Source organism: Gopherus flavomarginatus, chromosome 6 (assembly GCF_025201925.1).
Source record: "Gopherus flavomarginatus isolate rGopFla2 chromosome 6, rGopFla2.mat.asm, whole genome shotgun sequence".
Lineage (NCBI taxonomy): Eukaryota > Metazoa > Chordata > Testudines > Testudinidae > Gopherus > Gopherus flavomarginatus.
The window spans coordinates 119,976,764-120,004,335 of record NC_066622.1 but is presented as its reverse complement, the minus strand read 5'-3'; the positions used below and the strand labels follow the sequence as shown (position 1 = coordinate 120,004,335).

Genomic DNA, 27,572 nt, shown 5'->3' with positions numbered 1-27,572 from the left:
AGCCTGGGGAGGAGGAGGAGGTGAGAGCGCCTCGCACCATGTTCTCTGGGTGCCCGCTGGGTGCAGTTTGGGAAATGTTCCTCCTGTGAATGGACGCACCATGAACATTTGGGAAGTGATCCTGGCTTTCTTGGTTGTGGTCCTGATCCTCGTGTCATTGCTGTCCAACGTGCTGGTGCTGATCTGCTTCTTGTACAGCGCCGACATCCGCAAGCAGGTCCCGGGATTGTTTATCCTCAACCTGACCTTCTCCAACTTGTTGATGACTGTCTTGAACATGCCCCTGACCCTGGCTGGGATAATTTACAAGAATCAACCGGGGGGAGATCAGTTTTGCCACATGGTGGGATTCCTGGAGACTTTCTTGACCACGAACTCCATGCTGAGCATGGCAGCGCTGAGCATAGATAGATGGATAGCTGTGGTCTTCCCTCTAAGTTATCACTCCAAAATGCGTTACAAAGATGCTGCTCTGATACTGAGCTACACGTGGCTACACTCTGTGTCCTTCCCAATAGTGGCAGCTTCTCTCTCCTGGGTGGGTTTCCATCACCTTTATGCCTCCTGCACCCTGTACAACAACAGATCAGAGGAGAGGACACAGTTTGTGATTTTCACGGGGATCTTTCACATCCTCAGCTTCCTCCTCTCCCTCGTAGTGTTGTGTTTCACCTATCTCAAAGTGCTGAAGGTAGCGCGGTTTCACTGTAAACGAATTGACGTGATTACCATGCAGACACTGGTGCTGCTGGTGGACATCCATCCCAGGTAAGGAGATTGTCTATATGCTCAATGAATGAGGGGGTCCCACTGCAAAGGAAGCCAGATCAGGAGCAAGACTGGGTTCAAGGATCCGAACTGTATCCCAAGGAAGGCAAGGAGGGATTGGGGAAGGGAGGACAGGAGGAGAGAATCTAAAATATAGCCCTGGTCTGCTTATCATCAGCATGTTTATTTCAGTAGCGCTCACATTTGCTGTTAAATTCACTGCCAATAACTCCTGAGATGGGATAATGGCAAGCAGTGCCATTTAACGACCCTGGCTTACGTCCAGGGAATTGCATTGGGGTGGAGTGCACAGGAGCAGCGAGCACTTTCATTGCAAATAGTTTTTCGAATGTGGCCCTTTGGCTCCGATGAGCACATGCCGAAGTTTTGCTAACGACAGTCTAAAATGTGCCTGGGTACCACTGGAGAGGGTTTAAACTGAAACTCAGCCTGCCCTTTGACTTTGACAACGTACAGTGGGAAACTGCTGCGCCGAACGCAATGCCTTTGCTCGAGCCTTGCATTGTCAGCGCGGAGTCAGTAACTTTAGCCCCCGGGAAGGAAGAACGCTAAGGCAATACTACGTACCAGATAAACACAGGTGAATACCCAGCTGTAAATCCACGCACGAGCGCATCCAGTGCCAGCCTTAATCTGACGGGAACGGGAATTAAATCTGCCTCAGAGACCTTCCATCAGCCCATCCCGCCTAGGAATGGGAGGAATGGGACCCTGGAATACAGCGGGATAATGACTCTTAGATGAGCATAGGGGCGTTGAAGGAGGGCAGGAGTGGGGGGAAGGTTCAGAAGGGGGTATTTGCAGCGTGTGAGGAAGGAGTAGTTTGGGGGATCTGTGGGGGCGGGGGAGGTGGATCTAGCCCAGCAGAGAAGTCTGGAGGGAAGCAGATTTTTGCTGGGGGTTCTTCCCGGGTCAGTAAGAAAGGAGGGTGTAGTGGAGGCTGGCAGAGAGGGAGTCTAGCTGGGAGAAGCCCGTGGACAATAGTCAAGAAGAGAGGTACTCTGGCTGGGTGAGTGTGTCTGGCAGAGGGGTAGTGGGGGGGGGGGGATGGCAAAGCACAGAGGGAGAGGTTTGGGAGGGGAACAGATCTAGCTAGAGGAGGCAGACAAGATGGGAAAGAGAGGACCAAACTCTTGAGGGGTCCAGGTCTGGCTGGAGCTGGATGGGTGTGGGGCTGGAGTGATAGAAGAGAGCCAGTCAGGCTAAAGTGATCTTCGGGGGGGGGGGCAGGTATTCCAGTCTGTCTGTCTGGGGGCTGTTGTGGGGAGATAAGTCTGCTGGGTGGCAGTGGAAGGGAACGGGTCTGGTGGTCTGGCTGGCGGTGTCCTGGTTTAGAATGTAGGGAGTCTGGCTAGTTGTGGCTGGGTGGGAGAAGACCTTGTTGACTAGGGTGGCTGAGGAGAGTGGAAATGGATAGAGGGGTGAGCTCTGGCAAGGGGAAAAGTAGGGAGGAATGGGTCTGGTTGATTGGGCTTGGGGGATCCAGAGGAACTGGTCTGGCTTGGGGGATCTAGTAGAAGTGTGTCTGGCTACTCGCAGTAAGTGATCGTAGGGGAACAGATCTGTCTAGAGGTACATTCAGCTGGGGGAAGGGAGAAAATGGTCTGACTGGGGCTGGGCTGAGGAAACGTCTGACTGGGAGTCTCTGGCTGGAGGTGGACAAGGGGAGGAGGTGTATAAACCGAGTAGATCTGTCTAGGAAGGTCCATCTGGGTGTGGTGAAGGGGAGGAGCTGAGAGTGGGGTGGAAGGGAAGAGATTTTTTGGGAGATCTGGCTCTGGGTGGGTTGACTGGAGGTCATCTGTTTGGAGATATATTGGATGGGAGAGGGATGAGGAGGTCTGTATGGGGATGGAGAAAGGGTTCCATTCCAGTCATCCACAGTGACATTCCTTGCTATTGATCAACCTCAGCCTCTATCCCTGCAAGACAAACATAGGGGCTCCTCTTGCTGGGATGATATTCAGCATGCAGTTAGCTAGCAGCCAAGCTCCAGAAGGGAAGACAGTTTTTCCCCACTGGTGAAGATCCTGCCTTCATGTGGACAAGAACATGAATCAAATTTCTGGTACCACTGAGTCTTGGGTCCCCAAGTACCAAAGGGATAGGATTTCACTCATCTTTAGTGCCTGCTTTAGTTGCAGTTGACTTAGATGAGAGAGAAATGGAAACCTTAGCTCAGAAAATCTTTCCTTTTTCCACTTAAGTAACAATTTAGGATTGTTTTCAACTATGGATGTGGGGCAGATAAGGGAATATCTCCTGTTGGCATTAATGAGACTCACAAGCATAAATCACTCCCTTATCCATAGCTCCATAGTAATAAGGGTTCCCCTACCATATGTGCCATTTGGTTGATAAAAAATAGCCAAATAGTTCTTAGTATTATTTCTTGCAAACACTACCTAATGTAATGGTTACTTCCATGAGCAGTGCTGTAGACTACATTGGGACCAATTAAAACAGTCATCACTGTTCTTGACTCTTTGGGCGGTATTGGGCCCTAAAATAGTTCCTACAGTATTTAGAAGATTGTAAAAATAAGGTTCCAAATGAAGCATTTTCTGTTTTGTGAAAAGTCTTCTCGTTGCTAATACGACTTATCATGATTTTCTCTAGCCTCTGTTAACTTGAGGATGTTTCTGCACTAAAACACTCAAACTATGGTTTCTAGTTACCAGGGGCTAATCCAAAGTGGTTGTGAATGTTACACACCTTATCTTGAAAACTGACAGGATAACATGGAGAACATCATGTCCATTAGTGATAATTGTAATCCATCCATTATATCAAATTCCTGCACATTTCACAGTAAAATGAGTTTTAAATCCTGTTGTAAATAACAGAAACATTCACTGATCTGTAGCTGTGCTGTCCAGCACTGCTGTAACAAATGGATGGAATTACTGTATATGAATCAGTCATGCACTGGAACAGCTTCTATGATATGAAGCCTATAAAAAGGCCATAGACCCTCTTATCATCTCTGCATATGTCTATAAAGTGCTAGTGCAGAAACGCACTTCAGCAGATGCATAACTTTAAATATATACGTTCTCTTATTGATTTATTTTGTGGATCAAGGCCTAAGAAATTAGGTTGGGATTTTCAAACGAGTCTATGGGAGTTAGAATTCCAAATCCGCAAAATCTTCCAATTCTAGCAAGATAATTGGACAGGTTTACCTTAGTATCAGCCGTATTCCCTTGTGCTTTCTGATATTTATTGTGGGAATATCTTGAATACTGCAACTACTTTACAGTTATCTAAAGCAATCTGCAATTTTTAAGGAACAACGCTATTATTTACTCTCCTCCAAATAGTGCTACTTAGTTGGTTAAAAAAATTGAAAAACAAAATACAGAATATAGCAGTTATATTCTGACCTAGTTTATGCAGTGGTGAACTAAAAAATAATACATGGTAGTTATTTTATAACAGTTTAAAAAAGGTTCAGAGGTAGGAAATACTCTTTCTGGAATAAGACAATATAGATACATCATATACTTAATGAACTCTTTTGAACTGCAGTGTTTAACATAGGATTCTGGGTCCAGAGTTAGAAACCAAATGTCTTCAATTATATCTGATACATTACCAAATTATAGCACACATAGTTATGAACTACTTGTCACCCCTATAATAGTATTCTGAATTTGTCAAGAATATACTGTATACCTCCAGCTAATCCTCATCCACTAGATGGCTCATTTATTAATTATTATTCTTACTGTAACACCTATAAACTTCAAGAATCCATGGTTGTGGTTCCTACGCTCAATATTAATAACAGTTATAATTCTATTAACAGCAACAACACATGTAAGGGGAAACAGATATGTAGAGAGAGTAAGGAAGAGAAAAAAACAATATAAAGAAACTGTGGAAAATGAAAAAAATATGGCAGGAATATAAAAGTGGGAAATACCTGGAGCTGAGAAGACAATTGAATGAGACAACAAAAGGGAATAAAGACAGAGAAGGAAAGAAAAGAAAAAACTCCCCCACCACAGAAAGGAAGTTCCTTAGGAATGATTAAAAGGCGTCAAATAGGAGGCACAAAGATGTAACGGTGTAATCTAGTCATCTCTGTATTGTTTGGCAAGACCTGAATAATTCACCTGTTGTTCACTATGGATGGAAAATACAGTCATTTCAAACATCCCACATACTCAAGAGACCATTATGAGGCACAGTGCAAACTGCTAACAAAAAAGACAGTGTGAGCTCCAGACAATTACAATGTAAGCACAATACATGGCATAATCATTACACACACAGATCTTTCCACTTTTTTAATACTGTAACCCCAACATCTCTCAATTTTCATTTCATTCAATCAGTCACTCTCCATCCTCCATGCCCCCCAATCACCCCTTTTTACCTACATTTTCTCCATAATGTCTGTGCTCCAGTTTCTTTCTCCTTAACCACAGTCTCTCCCTCTTTCTCTCCCCTGCCCCTTCTGTCTACCTCTTATTTTCCATAACAAATATTCATTTTCCCTTTTGCCTCCTTAATCTGATCTATAAATGTTAAATTTTTGTAGTCAAAATGATGGTGAACCCCAGCATACAAAAGGGTTCTTCCCACTCAGTTATTTTCCCAAACTCTTGGCACCATCTGTGTTATACACCAGTACAATATGGTAGAGTATATGGCCTGCATATGAGATTTGTACAAAATCCCAGTTTTTATTGCATTATCTATATGATGACAAACAGAGACTATATGTTAAGGAATGTGAATGGGATACAAAGTTCAAGCTGAGTGTTTGTCCTTCACTTAGCATTTCCTGGCTTGCCAGTGCCCAATTCCTCTTTTTGGATGGAATATATTTAGGCCACAATCCTGCATTGAGAAACATGTACGCACATCCCTCTGCCCCTTGTGGTTCATAATTCAGGACTAGGACCTTATGTACCAATATATATATACATATATATATACACACAAGGGTGCATAATGCTGGAAAGGATGGTCACATTATTCCTGAATGGTAAAGCAACAGGTAATCTTTGAAGATCATCCAAAATGAGTGCCAAGAAAACTTTTAAAACACTTCACACGATCATGTGTTTGTTTAGGGCACACCTTTAAAAAATTTTATTACTATTGTTTTTCATCTCTCTACTCATAAAGCCATGTTGCCTTACTTATATATCGGAGTAGATGGCTAGAAAATTTAGAAATCTGCCACCCAAAAATTAGCTTCTATATATTACATTGTGGTTATTTGAAAGTCCATTATCTCATAAACTTTCCATTCTAGAATGAATTGCTTTATACCAGCTTTCCAAGAGTACAGCATAGTTGTGAAATTTCCTTATTTAATGATCTCAGTGATCTGAAGAAACTTTAATGAAAGGTAGATTATGAGTGCAGTTCTATTATCATTATCTAAACATATGCATATGTATATATATTTATATATATACACATTAGGGCTGTTGATTAATTGCAGTTAACTCATGCAATTAATTCAAAAAATTAATTGTGATTAAAAATTAATTGCGATTAATCACAGTTTTAATCATTCTCAAGCAATAGAATAACAATTGAGATTTATTAAATATTTTGGATGTTTTTCTACATTTTCATATATATTGAACTCTGTGTTGTAATTGAAATTGAAGTGTACTTTTTATTATAAATATTTGCACTGTAAAAATGATAATCAATAGAAATAGTATTTTTCAATTCACCTCATACAAATACTGTGCAATCATTTTGTCCTGAAAGTGCAACTTACAAATATAGATTGTTTTTGTTACATAACTGCACTCAAAAACAAAACAGTGTAAAACTTCAGAGCCTACAAGTCCACTCAGTCCTACTTCTTGTTCAGCCAATTGCTAAGACAGACAAGTTTGTTGACATTTACAGGAAATAATGCTGTCCATTCCTTATTTACAATGTCACCTGAAAGTGAGAACAGGCTTTGCATGCACTTTTGTAGACGGCATTGCAAGATACTTACATGCCAGCTATGCTAAACTTTTGTGTGCCCCTTCATGTTTCAGTCATTATTCCAGAGGACATGTTTCCATGCTGATGACTCTTATTAAAAAAATAATGTGTTAATTAAATTTGTGACTGAACTACTTGGGGGAGAATTGTATGTTTCCTGCTCTATTGTACCTGCATTCTACCATATATTTCATGTTATAGCAGTTTTGGATGATGACCCAGCACATGTTTATTTTAAGAACACTTTCGCTGCAGATTTGACAAAACGCAAAGAAGGTACCAGTGTGAGATTTCTAAATATAGCTACCACACTCAACCCAAGGTTTAAGAATCTGAAGTGCCTTCAAAATCTGAGAGGGATGAGGTGTGGAGCATGCTTTCAGAACTCTTAAGAAAGCCACACTCCAATGTGGAAACTACAGAACCCGAATCACCAAAAAAGAAAATCAACCTTATGCTGGTGGCATCTGACTCAGATAATGAAAATGAACATGCATCAGTACACATTGCTTTGGACTGTTATCAAGCAGAATCATTATCAGCATGGACGCATGTCCCCTGGGAATGATGACTGAAGCATGAAGGGACATATGAATCTTTAGCGCATCTGGCACATGAATATCCTGCAACACTGGCTACAACTGTGCCACGACAATGCCTGTTCTCACTTTCAGGTGATGTTATAAACAAGAAGTGGGAGCATTATCTCCTACAAATGTAAACAAATTTATTTGTCTGAGCAATTGGCTGAACAAGAAGTTAGACTGAGTGACTTGCAGCCTCCATAATTTTACATTTTTTATTTTTGAATGCATTTTTTGTACATAATTCTACATTTGTAAGTTAAACTTTCATGATAAAGAGATTGCTCTGCAGTACTTGTTTTAGGTGAATTGAAAACAAACAATTTCTTTTGTTTTTTACAGTGCAAATATTTGTAATAAAAATAATATAAAGTGAGCACTCTATACTTTGTATTCTGTGTTGTAACTGAAATCAGTATACTTGAAAATGTAGAAAACACCCAAAAATATTTAAATAAATGGTATTCTATTATTGTTTAACAGTGTGATCAATCATGTGTTTACTCATAACTGATTTTTTTAATTATGCGATTAATCTCAATTTTTAATTGCTTGACAGCCCTAATATTCATAAAGGTGCATTTGCATATGGAAATATACATATACACATAAATACATGTATACGTGTCTAAGAAAAAGAGTGAAAGAAAATACATTAAGATGTGATGTGTTTATCACATGCTTTGGGATGGTTGTGTTACTCACAAGTGAGGAAGTTTTGAGTGACATATGCAGTGTCCCAGTTGAGTGCTAATAAAACCTGAATAATAAATCATTCCAAATATGCCACATAGCATAGAGAAAAAATATTTTAAAGAGTTAAAAAAATTGATGAGAATTGGGTTTTTTTTGGATTATGTTCCTTCACCTAGAAAGCCAGGTGGCTGAGTTGCCATGAGTCCAGCTTAACAGGGCAAAGAGGAAGCAATAAAAACCTCTACAAATAACCTAAAATAGATGGTCTAGATCTAAAACGCCACATATTTAAAATCCAATTTCCCAGTTCGTTCAGGACTGAAAGCAAATCCTGGATTCCAGTGGAACCCTTTCCCAAAGATATAAAAATTCCACTTTTACCCTTGAAGAGATCAAAAAACAAAAACAAAAAAACAAAACAAAAAGAGAATTTGAAAATGTGGCATTGTTGAGATATAATTCTCCCCATCCTGGGCAGGAGTATTTTTTTCAGGAATGGGGGTGGGGATCACATATTTCAAGGGAGGAAGAAACTTTTTTTTGGCATGTTTGTTTTAAAAATAGTGACTGAAGATGCCCAGGGAACTGGCAATATAAGAATACATTTCCAACTGATAAAAGGAAATCCTCTCTCTAACAAAACCCATGGCAAGCCTTGGAACTCATTGCCACAAGATAGCAATGAAGCACAGAATTTAGCAGAATTCAAAAAAGGATTAGACACTTAGATGATAATGAAAATCTTTGTGGTTCCATTAGCTTTATGTGATATCAGAATCTGGAGATGGCAGTAAGCCCTATGCCTGTTATTGTATACATGCTTGGAACTGAGAGCCAATATTGCATTTACAATAAAATTATTGATAAATGACAATTACAGAAATGCTGCTCCTGGCTTGAACTGTGAAGTCCTACCTTAGGATCAATGGTGGCTCTGCTGTAAGTCCTGTGCATGAAACAGCTTCCAGTTGTGCTGCCCCAGGAGCAGAGCAGGGAACAGATTGACTCAGAGCCCCAATCTGCCTCCTGGTTTCCCTTGCTCAAGGGGGAATGTGCCTTTGCCAGCCTTGTATTTGCCATAGCATATGTAGTCATGCTAGCTGGGACATTGAGGGAGATGGAGCATTTTCCCTGCCCCTTTCCACCCACATGCACAGTGCAGACATAGCAGCACTGTGAAAGTGCTCTTCTCTCCATGTAAAGATGAACAGAATGAGCCTCAACTGGATCCTAAATACACTCAATCCTTATTTAGGTAAATTGATAGTGATTTCAGTGGAAGTTTTGCCAAGTAAAACCAAAGGCTCATTTCAGAAAGGTGCTGAGGATTCGCACTCTCTTAATTTCAATATGAGTTGAGCTCCTTAGCAATTCATAGGTAGCTCATAGAAACAAGGTTTCAGATCACCTCCAGATCTGGCCCAATGTGAGTTTTAAGGAGCAGTTCATGTGCTAAAATGGCAAATAGCATATTGAAATAAATATATAGTTAATTTCTTTCTATTTGTCCAGTCACTCTGTATTAAAAAACATGCAGGTTTCAGTCCAGGGTTCAGGATGTCATAGCTATTTAGACTTGATATTTAATTGTCTGTTTTGCAAAATGACAAACTTTTTTCTAGTATTATGCACAGAAATTTACAAGTAATTATAAAGCCATACATATGGCCATACAATTCATATCTATGTGATAGAATGATCTTTCTAGTGTCATACAAAACTTTCACAGTATGTTATATTTTTCCAGTCACATTTTTATTGCTTTTAACTAAGGTATTAATGTACTAGATATTTATTGGTTATTGCTTCGGGAAGTTCTGATCTCCTTTTTTCTCCCTTCCTATAATATGTTGTTTAAAATGTTCTTTCTATAGACTAGTGTTCCATATGTACCATTTTGGTTTTTTTCCAAATTTCATTGACTACAAAGGGGCAAATTCAGGCCTGATGTAAGAAGGTACAACTTCCACTGATTCCAATGAGAGGTATAGCTACTTTCACCAGGGATGAATTTGACCCAATCTCATTATAAAAGAATAGAGTTTACAGTAATTATTGTGTGTATGTTGTGGGGGGAAATATGAGTTAAAGGATATAATGAATTAATAGATAGTAGTGTCCTGTATGACTAGAACGTTTTCAGGGAAGACTTGTATAAATCACTCCAGGAGTAAAACCGTTAAAACCTGCTATTGGTATAGTGATTCGTGTCATTGTTTGTGTTAAATGTTACACAGTGTACGAGAGCGTTGTCTAGAAGAACAAAAGAGACGGCGGCAACGAGCAACAAAGAAAATCAGTACCTTTATTGGTACTTTTATACTTTGTTTTGCACCTTATGTAATTACAAGGTAAGTTCAAACCTACCTACTGAAATTCTATATGCACTAACTCAGAAAAATTTGATCAATGAATCATAAAACAGAATATTAACCCAGAAGTCTCCTACTTTCAGCAAAACTTTTGTCAAACATTTCCACTGTTATGACAGAGGTTGCATTTACTGTAGTAATGGTATTCTACATATTTTATAGTCCTTATTCTGTCCAATTCTCAGTCAGGCAACAGGCCAAACTTTGATCTCAAAGTCCAGATAGGCCAGGATTCTTACCTCATACACATCAGAGTAAATCAGAAGTAACTCCACAGAAGTCAGTGGGTCAGATGGGTGTGCTGTCCTTATTCATACTTAGTTCACTGCACAAATTGTCCCACTGATTTCAAGTGGACACTTTACAGAGTAAGGTACTACAGAGCCTGAGATGAGCTATGAGAATCTAGTCAAATGAGATCAGAATCTGGCCCACAGACTTAAATGGGAATTTTGTCTCAGTGAATAGAGCTCTTAATCATAAACAGAATATCAAAGCTTTCGTGGCTCAGAGATAAAACAAAAATTCTTGTGATTTATGATCAGAGGCCAGTTTCAATCTGCTATCTTATCTTTAAAAATGGTCCTATAGGAAACATAAAATTAATCCTATGAGATAAAAATGTTAAAGCATGTAGCCCAGATAAACATTCTGAAGTTACATTTATTGGAAAGGAATGTACAACTTGCATTCATTATTAAAGGACTCCAGACAAATTCTGGTGCTGAAACTGGAGAAGGAAACTGATTCTTGAATATTACTTAATGCTGTTCTAGTGAAAATACATTATTGGAAAGTCAGACCCAACATATGTGAGCACAACCTAAAAGGTTAAGTTAATTTTTTGGAATATTTATGATATTTGGTATATTTATTCTTTTAAAAATAGGCTTAAAATCTCTAGGCAGAACTGGAGGTTTGTGTCATTCATGATGTTATGCCCACGACAATAATGACAATTAAATACACGGTGTTTATTTGTAACAGAATGTGACTGTATTTATTGATAAATTCCACTTAATAACAGCAATAAGATCTTCTAGGCAACACATTCTGACACTTTTTAGATTATTACAGTCACTTAGTCTTCAGTCTCATGCTTTACAATGTCAGAACTAGAGTATTTGTCTGATTTCAAGAGGCTAACTTCATTTTACACTAAAACTGAATTTAAGACTGAATGGTGTTTTTTAAGGTTCTTCTCCATAGTAGCCTATGGCTCAGTCTTGCAAGGTGCTGAGCATTCTGCCCTAAATCCAGCAAAGCTCATTAGGTATATGCTTAACTTTAAGCATATAGTAATCCTGTTGAAATCAATGCATCTATCAAGTGCTCAAAGTTAGGCAGATATCTAAGTGGGAACAGAGTTCTCAACACTTTTCAGGATGAGCACTTCATCATTTTTCTAAGCAAAGAATGAATATAAGGTATGCATGGAAAAAGAAAGTTAATCACTCAGGCCCTCTTTCAGCAATCCATTCCTAATTCAGCAAAGCACTTAAGCACATGATGTCCTTACGTGCTATGCTGAGTAGGGATGGATTTAAACATGTGGGTTAATGTTTGCTGAATCAAAGCCAGAAAACTGTAAATCATGAGGCGTGATAATTGATCTGGGTTTAGAATAAGGGATCTCGAAGTAACTTTGGTTTAGCCAGGGAAAAGCTTATCTAATTGGGGTTAAAAACCAGTGCTTTCAGTGATTCAGACAAGTACTGGAGGCAACTGTTTGTTTTTAGCTCTGAAGTAGAAACATGCTATTAAATGCTTATTAAGAATAAGCCCCTTTAATTTATAACAAACCTCCTTAGCTCCAGTCACTGACATGTACCAATACTCCTTGTTTCTGAATGACTTTGGTCCATATTTCTAGAGTTACTAACGTAATAATATGATAGCCGTGCCTTTCTATATTATATGCTAATATATTCTGATTTGCAATAATGCTGCTAGTCCTTGCTTCCATTTCTTATATCTTTACATCAAGATATGTAGCTATACCTACCATTAGATAACATTCTCACACATCCCTTTATTTTCTCTCTGTAGCTTTTTATAGGAAAATAACAATATTTTTATTTCAATTTTTTCTGTCACCTATTGCAGACTCTAGGCCCTTCATATTATTTCATAATATTCAACATTTACTCATGTGAGTAAATTCTGTTTGTCAATAATCAGGCCGTAAATTAATGAATTATCCCATAATATCAGAAAAAAAATAGCCCACAAGCCCTAACAAGCAAATCTCCAAATTTTAAATGAAAAAAGGTAAGAATTCTCTTATGTCATCATGGAACATTTGACAAACAAACCAATACCACATTTTTCATACCTGCTTGTCTGATCTTTGCAGACAAAATCGTGTTTGTACAAATGAGTAGCTGGGTACAGAATTTCAATGAGAGGTTCCCACTTGCCAGTTTGTGCATATAAATACTTGATTTTCATAATCAATTTTGGGTGCCCAGTTTTGAAAAAAACAGCCTTCCAGTCTCAGTTGAAAGCCTTAGTTGATGTGAAGTGGAGATATGACAATGGCTAGAAAAAAAAAGGCTTCTGGGGCTCACAGGTCAGGTTATAGGAATTCACATGTCACTCTGATTCCTTGCAGAACATGGCAGGTCATGATACATACACACACTGAAGAAGCAAGACTGACTGTTAATAAGACTGCTCACAATCAGTAAGAAGCAGTCATTTTCAGGTTTTGGAGGTTATCCAGTGCAGTGGCTATTAAAACAGCGCTTTGTAAAAAGGACATTATGCTAACACATTCCTATTTTACCAAACAGTAAGGTGAAGAGCTGTGTGCCCGGAGCTTCTTTACAACAATTAACTCTGAAATCAACATGTAACATTAAAACTCTCTGATAAAGCCTTGAAAATAAAGATCTCATCAGTACAACATATTTAATCAGAAACCATTCAGGTCAAATTCTGATGTCAATGGGAATTGTGTGCAAATATCTGAGGGCAGAAGTTGGGCCTTAGCATTTCGACATATACTAAAACAATAAGAATTCAGGCTAAACAGAGGTAATACAATAGAGACAGTCTTAACCAAATTTCTGGAAAATGAATGGATTTGTTCTGATCTGATCGTCTAAAACCCAGAAAATATCTGTTTTGCCTCACCGTTTAATGATAAAATGTTTGAGACGATCTGTTCTATACTGTGTTTTCTCTATAACTGTTCTCAGATTACAGCACTGAAAAACAAGTATGTTGGAACTACATCACTGGCTTCTCTAGTGTGTTTGCAGTAAAAGCTTTCACTACAACACATGTTTAGACACAGAGGCATGCACTGACTTGACTAATGCAAGGGAGTTTCACTTGAGTGCCTAAGAGATTAATGTCTTAATTCTCAAACTAAAGAAACATTCTCTCCGGTTTACTGGAAGTGAAATTAAAAGGTTTATTATCTACATGAAATCCTTTCTAATAATTATAAAATTCTAAAATATTAACAAAATATTACAAGGAATACAGCTTTACAGCTTTGAAGCATTAAGACATTTGCAATTGTGTAGATGATGCTGTGGAATTTAATTTACAGATGGCACTAAAATATTAATGCGACTTCATTGAAAATGTCACTTTTTGGCTCTAACGTTTCATGAAAATTGAAACTGGATGCATAGAATGTCCCTCATCAATTGGAAACAAAATCTTCCGTCAAAGATGATGACAAATACAATATGTCTTGAATATCCATCATGGAATTGTCTGTGCATTGCACAACATTCAGCATTGGGCTCTGTGTACATTTCTATGCCTGTGATTTTATTACATATGTTACATCTGTAATAAAAACACAGGCATATATATATATATATATATATATATATATATATATATATATAGTTGCCAGAAATAATGCACTATGTATTATGCAAATTGTAAGTTTCAAGGACACAAATATAATTTAATAAACTACTAAAAATTCTGTTGATAAAAGTGAGGGATTTCTAATAGGCCTCAATCATTGAAGAAAAAAATAGCAGTGAATCTTGGATTGCTTCCTCCAACTGTCTACTTGATGTGCTTTTAGGGAAGATTGATTATAATTCATGAAATTGATTGACACAGGGTCAAACGCAAAGTTCCACATCTTGGTTATTGAAGGCATCCGCTGAATTTAATGAAGTTCCATCAAACTCTATCAGAATATGAAATGTGTCTCACCCAGTAAAGTATTCTCTAGTTACCAGAGTTTGAAAGACTCGTTCTTCTCCTATATGATCTCTTGACCTCTTTTCCACATTTTAGAGCACTTCCTCTGTCTGAGAAAGAAGTATACAGCTTGTTACCAAACAATTTTAGAACAGCTATATGAAGAAAAGATTAGAGAACCTGAACTGAATTTTATTAATGGTCATCTTCAACATGAAGGAATCCTGGGAAAAAAAATCCCATTTGAAACTTGACAGTTATGCAACAGCCAATGTGCAAATATTTGAAAGGAAAACTAATCTACAGTACAGCACTTTTTGGTTTAAACTCAATAGCCACACATTGTCTTCACTTGCTGCCCTTGGACAATGATTCCATTTAATTGTCTTAGTTCATATACATCTAAACAGTCATGATATTGGCAACAGGTGACAGTAACAGCTCACAGAGTGCAAGTAGTTATACTGTTCAATGCGCAGACCGACAGACATTGAATGCATGTTTGTTAACTGATTTTAAAATGAAAAGTCCCCCTATGGCTTATGAGAGGCTTATCATCACGAAATTGACTGGAAAACTATGAGGGCAAGAATGGTTTTTCACAGCAAAGAAAAAAAATATGAAAACTGGCATGTTGGAGAGTATTTCTGTCATGAGGTCCACCCTGTCTGCATGTTGCCCCTGAATTCTCTTTCTTTCACTGTTCCTGCTGCATCTAAGATCACACTAAGAAACTTTACCATTCATATAAAGAAATACCCCCTCATACAAAATAGTATTTAAATGCTAGTGTAAAAGACATAGAACTATCTTCATTATTATCTACATTACAGTAGTGTCTAGAGGCTCAAACTGAGATCGTGGCTCCGTTATACAGCCTCAAAATGACTTTGACAAATTGGAGAATTGGTCTGAAATCAACAAGATAAAATTCAATAAAGACAAATACAAAGTACTGTGCTTAGGAAAGATGCACAACTCCAAAATGAAAGATATCTGGCTAGATGCTAGCACATCCAAAAAGGATCTAAGGGGTATAGTGGAAAGTAAATTGGATATGAGTCAATGTGATGCAGTTGTGAAAAAATCTACTATTCTTGGATGTATTAGCAAGAATGTCACATGTAAGACATAGGAGGTAATTGCCCTGCTCTATTTGGCACTGGTAAGGCCTCAGGTGAAGAACTATATTCAATTCTGAGCACCACACTTTAGGAAAGGTGTGGATAAATTGGAGAGAGTGCAGAGGAGAGCAACAAACATGAAAAAAGGTTTAGAAAACCTGACCTATGAGTAAAGGTTAAAAAACCTGGGCAAGTTTAGCATTGAGGAAAGACAACTGAGAGGGGACCAGATAACAGTCTTCAAATACTTTAAAGGCTGTTATAAAGAGGACAATGATCAATTGTTCTCCATGTAGACTGGAGGTAGGAGAAGTAGCAATGGGCTTAATCTGTAGCAAGGGAAGTTTAGGTTAGATATTAGAAAAATCTTTCTAACTATAAGGGTCATTAAGCTGTGTTAGATTTGGAGTTAGGCTTCCTAGGGACATTGTGGAATCCCTGTTATTGGAGGTTTTTAAGAATAGGTTGAACGTTTGTCAGGGATAGTCTAGGTATACTTGGTTCTGCCTAAGCACAGGGGGCTAGGCTAGATGATCCCTTGAAGTCCCTTCAAGCCCTACATTTCTATGATTCTGAACTAGGTGCTTGTACAAACCCATAGGGCTTGTCTACACTTACAGCACTGCAATGGCGCCTTTGTCATTCTTAGTGAAGATGCCTACCCGGAGAGTCTCCCATCGGCATAGGCACTCCTCCTCCTCCCCGAGTGGCAGTAGCTATGTCAGTGGGAGAAGCTCTCCTATCAACATAGCACTGTCTACAGTGGAGGTTAGGTCGGTATAATTACAACACTCAGGTGTGGATTTGTAGTGTAGACCAGGGCATAGAGCCAAAGAGTTTACAGTGTAAGTAGGCAGGACAAACAAAAGATGGGAAGGGAAAGAGAAACACGGAGAGGTGAAGTGACTTGCCCAAGGCTAGTGGCGGAGCCAATTAAGGAACCCAGGTCTCCTTAGTCCCAATCCAGTGCCCTAACCTCTGGCTGATTACGCTTCTCAATTCTCCTTCAAAAAGCATGACTGAGGGAGGAATTAAGCAAGAGATTAATAAACCAAGGGAGAAGACATACACTTTTGTAAGATGATTAAGTCAGACAAAGCTACTTTTAATACTGCTTCAAAAACTGCGCCTCAGTCACGCTCTCTGAAACAATACTGACAGGTTTTTTTCCCTGCAGGAAGACTAGCAATAAACCCATTTGCCATACATGTTCATGGGGACCTGCTGCTGAAAACTTTCAGCAAAGATTTAATATCCCAGTGCAGATCAGGGCATTTTATTCTCAGATGGCAAGACATGCATCTTTTGAAATACTGTTCTGGAAAAATCAATTGTTTTTCAAAAATTTTGGACACATATTAAGCAGAACTGCCCTTTGGTGATTCTAAAGACATTTCAAGAGAAAAGCTTGCAAAATATTCAATATTGTCTTGTCAACATTGCCTGAAATATCACAAAATGAAGTATCTGTGTTTGAATCAGCATAAAATGAAGTAACTTAGCTGAGAAACTCTATTCCCTGTTGGTCCAGAACAGCTGGAAGAGGTATATGGTTCCTCTGGGACAACAAGAAAATTTCCAAAATGTCTGATATACAAAAGTTATCGAGAACATTACAGGAACTACCATTCTTCAAGATCTAGGATACATCTACACTGCAAAGACAAAAACAGAACCCCTCAAGCAACAAGTCTCAGCACCTAGGTCAACTGACTCAGGTTCATGAGGCTTGCACTACGGGGCTAAATATAGGAAAGTAAATATTCCCACTTGGGCTGGAGTCCACGTCCTGACACCCATCGAGCAGGGAAGGTCTCAGAATCTGGGCTTCAGCCTGAGCAGGAACACTATACACTGATATTTTTAGACCCATAGTTCAAGCCCAAGTTAGTTTGGCTGAGCTCAGACTTGCTGCAGTAGTTCTTTCTGGGTTTGTTTGTTTGTTTGTTTGTTTTTGCAGTGTAGACGTACAGCTAGTATTCTGCACATGCAGTCCACTCGCCTGGGCAAAGGCACTCCTCTCAGTGTTGAACTCTAGCATACTAAAAAAAGGTTTTAGGACAATATTTAGACAATTATTTTGGACAATCTGGAAAAAAACATTCTTGTAATAGGTGAGATTAATCTGTTGTGCACAAGTGATTGTGTGATAATAGCATAATATTTAATAGGAGATTTTCAGTGAAGACTGTATTCATTTAATTAATTAACTTGTGACTAAGCAAAACCAATAATAAACATGACGCTGATGATACACCACTATTAAAAATAATTTCTGAAGAAACCCAAGTGTAAATTCATGCTTTCCTTTACTAGACCAAGACCTTATAGGAATAAGCATCCTGTAGAGATCAAAGAAAGCACTACACCTTCTCAGAAAGGGCATACAGATAGGATACGGCTTAGAGAGTCAAAGAATAATTGCTGAATATCTGTTATGAATCATAAGACTTGTGTGAGGTCCCTAAATGCTCAGTGTGAGACCCACGCTGAGCGGGACCTGCTCTAAATCAACAGGAAGTACATTCTTTGTTTTCTTTTCTCATTGTTACTAGAGAAGACATGGGAGAGATCATACAAGTAAAGTCATGTTCATATCAATATTTCTAAAAATCAAGCTTGAACAGTAAACATATCCTTGCTCCAAGTGGATGCAACTTCACTGAAGCCAGTGGAATGCATTTACTTACAGCTGGGCTGTATATGGTCCAATATAGTGAACATTTCTGCTTAGGTCAGATCCAGAGATGATTCCTCAGCATTTCAGACTACAGTAAATGCAGCTTATCTGAGAAAAGACTAAGTAAAACATGAGAATTTGGCCTCTTGCATTTAGTTTAAAGATCTTGGGGAGGTGGGCTCATGTTTTTTCCCCTTCTTGATGCTATCATTCAGTAACTTCAGGATCCCAAGAAGACAGCTGTATATGGCTTATGTGTGAGGGAATGTGGTTTCCACAATAAAGAACCACCGCATAAAAAAACAACACAGCAGATACTTAGTCTGTGTAAGTTTGTTTTGTTGTGCACAGAACTGGTCATCCAGTTATAGTCCTCTGATAACCTGCACAAGGAGGTATGCATGTAACTTCCATTTATAATAAAGGTAGCTGTGTGTAGAACCAATGTGCTATGTTGAAATTGTAGTCCCTTGCTCTGCTAAGAACTGAACAATACAAAGAAAATTCCTCTCCCTGATCCTGCTGGTGTGCCACTAGCAGTTTGCTCTGTTTCCATCTGTACTGTTGTTATGTCTCTCTCTCAGTAACACTTTTCCCCGTTTCTTGGCAGACTGGTAGAATTATCATCCGTAGTCCCCATCAATTCTCACTGGGGAGTTGTTTCCAAGTGTTTGGCTTACAGCAAAGCTGTTTCAGACCCTTTTGTGTACTCTTTATTACGACATCAGTACAAGACGACATGGAAGGACATCATAAACAAGATTCTTAAAAGAAGCTCCATAAATTCCTCAGCGCTCACAAGCGAATTGCACAATCAGAATATCTTGCAAACAACTGAATGAGGAAGCCAGCACAGAATATCCACGAAAGATGGAAGAATACAAGGTGGTTGGGGGGGAATAACATGTAGCTATCATTAACTAAGAACGGTCATGGAAGTTATTCACTGAAGCTCACAATCTAGCTTGTATCTCATCAGCAGCCCATGTAACAACTTTCATAGTGAAGCTGGCTGCTTCACATGTCCCTCTTTTGACATGAAGTGTTGTACTTGATACCTGAACCTGACAGCTCTCCAAACACAAATATCCCATTGACTTCAATGCAGGGTGATGCATCCATAATGAGCCAAACCCTTCCTTATTTGAGGGAGCCATAGAAGTGGCAGGAGCAAAATGTTGCAGAGTCCATTTTAATGCTACTCTAAAAAAGTTGTAGTGTATATCCCTGGCTTGCACATGTTGCTGGCTCTGTGTGATGCTCCACCTGATCCCCCTTGCTAGAACTACAGAACAATGCTGACCTGGCTGCTTGAGTAGGTGCCTATGGAAAATCTTGTTAGAGCTTAATAGAAAATTATCTATCTGTTTACCTATGTACTTATATGGCCCCTTTGCTGTAGTATCTGAGGTCTTTTTTCTATATGCTTTTTTGAACTATCCTGTAGAATTGAATAGAGAATGATGTCTTCTATAGAGTGCTATAGGATAGCTCAATTAAGGCCATCTTTCCTTATTACATCCTGTATGTTCTTAGAGTAATTTCTATAGAACTTTCTTGGTTTCCTCCCCATGAAATTCTAAAGGACTTTTCCACAGGGTATACAGGGATAAGAGGTCAGGGTACTTATGTCCCTTTACCACATGTCTGAACTGTATAGGGATAGGGCAAAATTTTACCCAATGACTGCAGGACTGGACTCATTTCCCAGAAAGTTTTCAAAGAGTGTCTAGTTATTTTCTTTACTGAAACTTTATTAATCATGAAAAGCTGTAAATTGTTATGGTTTTTGATGGTTGGTTGTTTCCGGGGAGAAGTAGAAGATGGTTTGAAGTAGAGATAGGCCCAAAGCTGAAATGGACTGGGCCAAAAATCATTCATCCAAATTCTCCTAAATGTGTGGTCCAAACCTGGATCAAGATTTGAACTTTCCAAATTTCAGGGTGTTAGATTTAGTCCCTTATAGAGCAAGATTCGATTTGCAGACTTCAGTCTGAACTCAGATTTGAAGCTAATCCCATTTCTCTTTTAAAGGTATGTTTCTTCTCAGTCTTTTATTAAAGAACAGTTCTGTTTTTAGCAATCACTGCATTTTCAGTCAGCTGTTAATGCAGATATTCATATTGGCAAAACATTCAGACAAAATCAAGACAATCCTATGTACAATATTTCTATGGGGACTTCATTCTGTGTATTACATTTGGTTCAGTCCTTAGTATAAGAATTCTTACTGAGTTCAGGGCAACACAATTCTGTTTTGCAAGTATTATTTGGTTGACTTTATCCTTTAATTATAACTATAGTCAGTAGATGACTTCATAATTAAGTGACACATACATATCTGACCCTGAAACCATCATCCCACCATTCATTCAGAATTATATTCACTGATCATCAGCAATTGTCCTTTTGATTCAGTGAAAACCAAGGTGGCATAAGATTATCTCTGTACATTCCAAATGTTTTGCCAGTTAACTGATATGTAAAAAACAAGAACAATAATTAATCAATCCTCATTTTTGTTACTGTAATTTTAAAGTTAATTGGTAGCACATGATATCCTCATTATGACACAAGATTAATTTTAAATCAAGCACAGTTGGTTTCAAAAGCCTCACATGGTATATATGTTTATTAAATATATAAAAAATATTTTTATAAACTCACTCTTTGTGCCAGTAACCAAAGTGTTCTGATACTGAGATTATGCTTCTCAGTGGATTTTAGCCAATTTTTCTGATAAAGAGACAAAATTCTGTCTCAGATCTGCACCCTTATCTCCAGAAAGTGATTTACAGTCCAGATATTTAATACATCACAACAAAAATTAATTGTCGAGGAATAGATTTGTATAGTGTTCGATCTAAAGTAGTTTGCTCCACAAAACCAGCTGAATATTTTGATGATGGTATGATTGCAGATTTGTGTCCAGAGTACACCTGGAATTGAATGCATATAGTTAATACCTTCATTCGTATGATTGATATCTCTATATGATTGGCATCTTCCAATAATGGTTCAGGTCCTTGATGAGATTGAAATTTTTTTGCTCTGTTCATATTCTGCAGATAAATATGAATCTGAGGGCCATATTGAGCTGATGAGGCCCTCTGCACTGGAGGGCTCAAATTCATTCTTGGAGTAAGGTAGGCAATGGTAATGCTCTCTCTTATATTTCTGCTATGTGAGGGGAACTTTATTGCGATCTATGGGCTCCATTAGCACAGGCTGATAGGCTAAATAAAGGTATTGTCCCAGGTGGTGTGGCCAGGTACATTTACCAACCAGCCTTGTCTGCTTTTTGGAAACGCTGGTCCCTTACAACCTTCCCACCTAGGCAAGGGAGGTTTGTAGCTGCTTTCTGCAACCTCCTGCACCTTGGGAGAATGTCTGTTGTTGTGGCTTTAGTGAAAGCCTGATCCAAAGGCCATTGAAGTCAATGGGAATCTTTTCACTAATTCCAATTGGCTTTGGATCAGGCCCCAAGTATACATGTGGGCATTAGCCTGCATAGAACCGTAGTGAATTTAGCCATTGCTCTATAAAGATCTCTCTTCTATAGTGAAATGAACATAAACAAGCATTCACATACTTTAAAAATGAAATATTAAACAAGGGAGATTGACAACTACAGTGTAAACAAATATTCCCATGTTAACTATTAATAGTAGTCAAATCAGTTGTAAAGCTACATAAAAAGTTAGGCAATTTACATAAATTTCCTCTGATCCAACATCCCAAGTTTAGCCCCCTCGCCCCCAAAATAAATTGTCTACCTCATTTTAATAATTTGATTTATTGGGCTTAACATGATTTTCTCAGGTGCAATAAGTAGAAACATCCTGTTCAGTATTTTTTTTCTTAAGAACTTATTTTAATGGCTTGTTTGTATTTCTGACAAGAGTCAGGGAGAATGACTAACTGCTGTTAGTCAGTTTAAAAACTGTAAAGGGTTTAATATAGATAATTGTATGTTCCATAGTGATCACATTTGTTTAAGCGTATTACAACTGGCTGTCTTAAGGCCCATTCCTGTTGTCAATCTGTGTATGGGACTGCTATTGAAGTCAATAGGAGGTTTGCATGCAGAACCACCATAGGACTGGTTAAATATTCAATACTGTCCCCATAGAGATTAACTTTTTAAAAAGAACAATCATTCAAAAAGAGTGAGATGACTTCCGAGCCAACCTTTGCAAGAACTATTAAGGCGGCTAGTAAAAGACGGAGAAGAATATAGACAGGTTTGTTTCATTACAACTGTGTGTCACACTCAGTCCTTGGTTGATTCATGTGTTATCATGAGCAATAAATCTCTCCTCCTGTATGTTGTGTAGCAATTTATCTTTCTTTCATGGTGCCTTTCTTCTAGAATTAACCTTATAAGAGAAGCAAATTTAATTTCCTCATACTTGCATTTTTTAAACTTGATACAGATATCTGACACATTACCATATTTCTAGCATAGGAGACAAGCTAGAGCTTTAAATGCTGGTGCTCAAGAAACTGATTCAACATACAAAATAAAAGAAATATCTGAACATTTTGCTGATATTTTATACGATGCTAGAAATATGATTCAGTGGCTCATTAAGTGCTAGATATTAAGCTGAATTCTTACAGGCAATGGGCAAAGTTTTCTAAAATATGTGCCTGAGTGATGAATGTACACGCAAGTTACTATGTGTCTATTATCACATACTATATGATACTTTCACTCCAGTGAGTTAGAATAATGATGGCAAATGGAATGCACAATACTTTATCTCTGACCATGAAGTGGAATTGCAGTCTTCCTGTCGGAAGCGCAGCTGTGTATGTATGTTTTATGTACAGTTGTTATTTTAAACTATTGGAATAATTTTTTTTAAAATGTGCATAAAATGTGCTCAGTGAACCTTGTATTGCATCTGCAAAAGTTGCATAGCTGCCTGTACAAGATGCAGTTTGTCCTTTAAAATCTGCAATTCCATATTCTATATCCATTTTCCACATGCACGTCCAATTACCTATCTTCCCATGTGCAACTCTGTGTTTTGCAGACAGAACTTGGGTGGATATTTATGAAAATTTAGCCCAATATAGTATGTAGCCTTTTAAAAGCATGAGCTTCTTTTATGTTCATTATCCGTTGGCAGGTGCTCATAGCATTTAAATGGGTGTATTTGGGTTAGCAATGCATTGCAAAAAACAATAAGAGGTTGAAACTGATCATTCCAGTAAACAAAAAGGCCAGATTTTCAGCTGGCATAAAGTCATCATATTTTTATTCACTTCAATAGAGCTATTCTGATTTATATCAGGTAAGGATAAGACCCTATGTATGACTGGGTATATATTATTTAACCCAACCATTAAATTTCTTGTGGACAGATTTTTGAAGGTGTTTACGTTCTGAAAGATTCAGATAGACACCTAATGAGATTTTCAGAAGTGTCTAGGCACCTCACTTCCATTCATAAGTATCTAGGTTCTTTTGAAAATCCACTAGGTATCTATCTTCATCTTAAACGTCTAAGTACTTAAAAAAAAATCTGGCCCTAGGTATGTAGGATTTGTTTCTGAGCCCATTGAGTAAACTGACAAAGGTCCCTCTAATTTCAGTGGTTCGGGATCAGATCCGTTATGAGAGGCTGCAGTTCCCAACTTTTTAGGAACTAGATATTCAAAAAAGTTCTCTGAAAGTGATCCTTCCAGGCTGTGCTCCTAATATCTGCAGTAGGACAGTGTCACCTTGTCTCCATATTGAAATCTGGAAGAAGTAATTCACAACTCACTCCTCAACCCCTAAAAAAATCATCTAATAGTAACTGTAGGAGGTTCCGACCTGACTATCCAGCTAGCACGGAGTGCATGGAGAGGACACAGGCTGTGTGAACAGTATTGATTCAAGTCCATAGAATGTTTTATATAAAAGGGAGTTTGGGAGGACCTAAATGGCCCATGTTTTCAGGTGGGTTTAAGTTTCCACCAAAACTATTCACACAGACCAAACCAAGCCCTCTTTTGAGGGCACCATCAAAAAACATTTTTGTCTTGTGAGAATCTGTTCTCCAGAGTTTTTCAGACTCATTCTGTGAACCCAAGTGGCTCAGACAGTCTGATTAAACAGCCAAACATTGATCTAAAACTTAACCTCCAAACTTGTAGTTTACCTCCCACTAATTTATTACGCAGGTTCTAGACATGACAAGCATCCCGTTTTGGATATCTAGTCCTGTACACTTTCAACTTCCATTGTGCAGGTACTGAATACAACATCTCAGAGGTTGTTTGCTGCCCACTCAGTACTGGAATCATCAGCCAAAATTAAATTCAGATAATCTAACAAAACTTAAAAAAGAAGCTAGAGACTCCATCTAAGTCAGCCTACCATCACTATTACTGAGCATGTAATACAATACAGACACTCAAGTAAGGCCTAGATTCTTCAATTACATATGCATATGTTTTAATAGGGACTAGCCATGTGCTTAAGTGTTTGCAGAATCGGGGCCTACATCTTTAACAATCTTTCCAATACTCAGACCCATAGAAGAGAGCTAAGGATGAAGTGTTAGCCTTAATTCTTTTTTTAATTACTTTGTATGGTTTATGTCAGGCCACTGATGATACTTGTAGCCTCTGTGTGTGAACTTTTTATTAAAATCTACTGCTAAAAAAAGAAAGATGTCCCTCAAGGAGATGTATAAGAGTTCACATAGTAGCAAGAGCTGTTAAGGTCTGTACAAAATGTCTACTATTGGCCTCCATAGTCATTGCTGTGTATCATGTAAATATGTATTTAGAGTTTACTTTTTCTAAATGAGGCATCTTGATTGAACAAACTGCTAATGGTTGCTATGGTTTATCGTATATATCTATATTTATAATGAAAATGATTGGCTGGATAGACTAATTGCACTGTCAAGAATATGTGTACTGAAAAGCAAATACATGGCTGGTAATATATCATGTGTACTACACCATGCATGTGCAGTAATTCTGTGTAGTAAAAATATGAAACTTTGTTTAAGAAGTGTTATCGCACATGGTTTCAATGTACCCAAAAGGCACAAGTCCACATAATTGACTTATGCTCTACAAAAGCTGTATTTTAAAAAAATTAATTTTGTAGTTCTTGTTAAATGCTGGAAAACTATCTTCCAGTTATTTGTATACCTAGAGCTTTAAAAATATCCAGTATTTTTAAAAATAAGATGAATATTAGAAAACCTCCAAAAACACCAACCACTTCTTTGGTTTCAGCCCAGCCAGAATTCCTAGAGAAAAACTAAAATAGTTCTTTACAATGAAAATGCAAATACAACCCTAATAATAATAATACTAACATAGGGCCCAATTCTGTTTACACCACAAATAGTCTCATTTACTTTAATTACTTTGCTCTTATGGATCCTGATCACTGAAGTCAATTAAAAGACCACAGTTGCTTTCAATGGTCTTTGGATCAGGTTCTTATAGAGCTTTCTTATCTTCAGATCTCAAAGTATTATTATCCTTGCTTTGCAGATGTGATAACTGAGGCCCAGAGATGTTAACTGTGAAAGGATCCAGAGCAATGGATGGTCACTTGTTACAAAACAAAATTAAGTGACTTGCCCAAGGTTACACAGCAGATCAGTGGCATTGTCAAAAAAGAACCCAGGTATGCTAACTCCCAACCCCAAGCTCATCCCAGTAAACCTTCTAACCAGAGAGTGTAAAAATGGAGCTACTATACTAAAGAGAACCAAGAGGGCTTCCCCAGAGGAGATATTTGAAAATTCAGTATCACAAATTGCCTTGGAAAAGAGAAATATATAACTAAAAGGTGCCTTGATTTATCTTTATTTAGATGCAGGGCATTTTTCTAAATATCAGATTTTTTTCCACTATGTTTTTATTTTCTTAAGATCATTTTAGAAAACAAAATCCCATAGACTTGGCAATCACCAGTGAATCATTGCTGAATTCTTACAGGAATGTAACATATTGCCAACATTTCCAGAAGCAGTTCAGTAAAAAACTTTTCCTCAGGATTAGATTATTACCAAACAATCATTAACAATGATTATGGGACCAATCAGAAAACCTTTACGTACGTCCCAATGGGACTACTTGGATGAGTAAGATTCAGCCACATGATTAAAGGTTTGAAGGACCAGGCCTTTATGTTTCCATAAATATAAAAGATGATTATTTCCATGTCTACTGGTACCTAGCAAGTTTGATTAAGTTAGTTCTGAAATACAGTTAACAGCTACTGTACCTGTAGAATGTGTTGACTACTTCAGCATTAAAATGTGCCATATCATTTAAATTTATATTTGGGCTTCTTTAAACTCCTTTTTCTTGGATAATACCAAATAACTAAATAAATAAAATATTTCTAAATTTCATAGAGAAAATTGACATCAATATAAATGTCGAGTGACAAAACAGAACAAGACTGCCATGTACGTAAGAACACCAATTTCCCAGGTAGGCTAAATGATATACTCCTTTTTTCATTTTGTCCTATTTATGTTTCAGATGTGCTGAATCATTTGTGTAAAGACAGATTGACAGAAATCCTAATTTTGTTACAATAGTACCTTGAATTTAAAAAAAAGATTAAAGACCAATGTAATTAACTTATTTACATATTTTTGAACAAGAGGCCTGTGCTGCCTGTTCTGTTTACGATGGCTTGTGCTTTGTGAATACATATCAAATGTTGTAATATATTTTTATTATCTAGAGTTAATTGTTAATACAGAAAAATATATATGTATATTGTGATTTTGTTACTCTGTTATAAAACGTGATTGTATTATTAAATGAACTTGTGTGAGCAATTTTTTATATAAAAGATTACATTTAAAAAATCTGCCTCTTGCTTATTGGAAACATGGAGATTGCTTATTTTCATGTGATTGCAATGACATAAAATGATCTCATTTTATTAATGGGTAGCTGGTACCGAGTACATTATGGAAAGGATATACTTTTTCATCCATTATGAGCACCACAGGTGTACTAATTAGGAATCAGATCCTCAATCCTGCAGTGACTTCAGCTGGTTCTCACCATGTTACAGTTGAGGAGATAGACTGAGATGACGGGTACAGGTTATCTTTGGCCACTTGCCAGTAACAGGTCTATACCTGAAACTGTCTCAGAGTGAAGTCCAGCAGCAAACCTCGCTCTTGACTGG

The 27,572-nt window shown here is 37.9% G+C and overlaps 1 protein-coding gene across 4 annotated transcripts; it reads left to right on the top strand.

Annotated features, from left to right (window-relative positions):
- On the top strand, positions 1 to 27,159 carry GPR26 (G protein-coupled receptor 26). 4 transcript variants are annotated; one of them, XR_007775155.1, is made up of 4 exons: positions 1 to 768; positions 10,277 to 10,390; positions 19,005 to 21,540; positions 25,907 to 27,159. XR_007775155.1 is itself a non-coding variant. In XM_050959654.1 (4 exons), exons 1-3 carry the CDS (start codon positions 101 to 103, stop codon positions 19,234 to 19,236), a joined length of 1,014 nt encoding a protein of 337 aa, XP_050815611.1. In that variant the 5' UTR covers positions 1 to 100; the 3' UTR covers positions 19,237 to 19,279; positions 21,463 to 27,159. The 4 variants fall into 4 exon arrangements, 2 of the variants coding, with proteins under 2 accessions (XP_050815611.1, XP_050815610.1); XR_007775156.1 differs by having other exon boundaries at positions 19,005 to 26,042; positions 26,779 to 27,159; XM_050959654.1 differs by having other exon boundaries at positions 19,005 to 19,279; positions 21,463 to 27,159.
- The last annotated feature ends 413 nt before the right edge of the window (positions 27,160 to 27,572 follow it).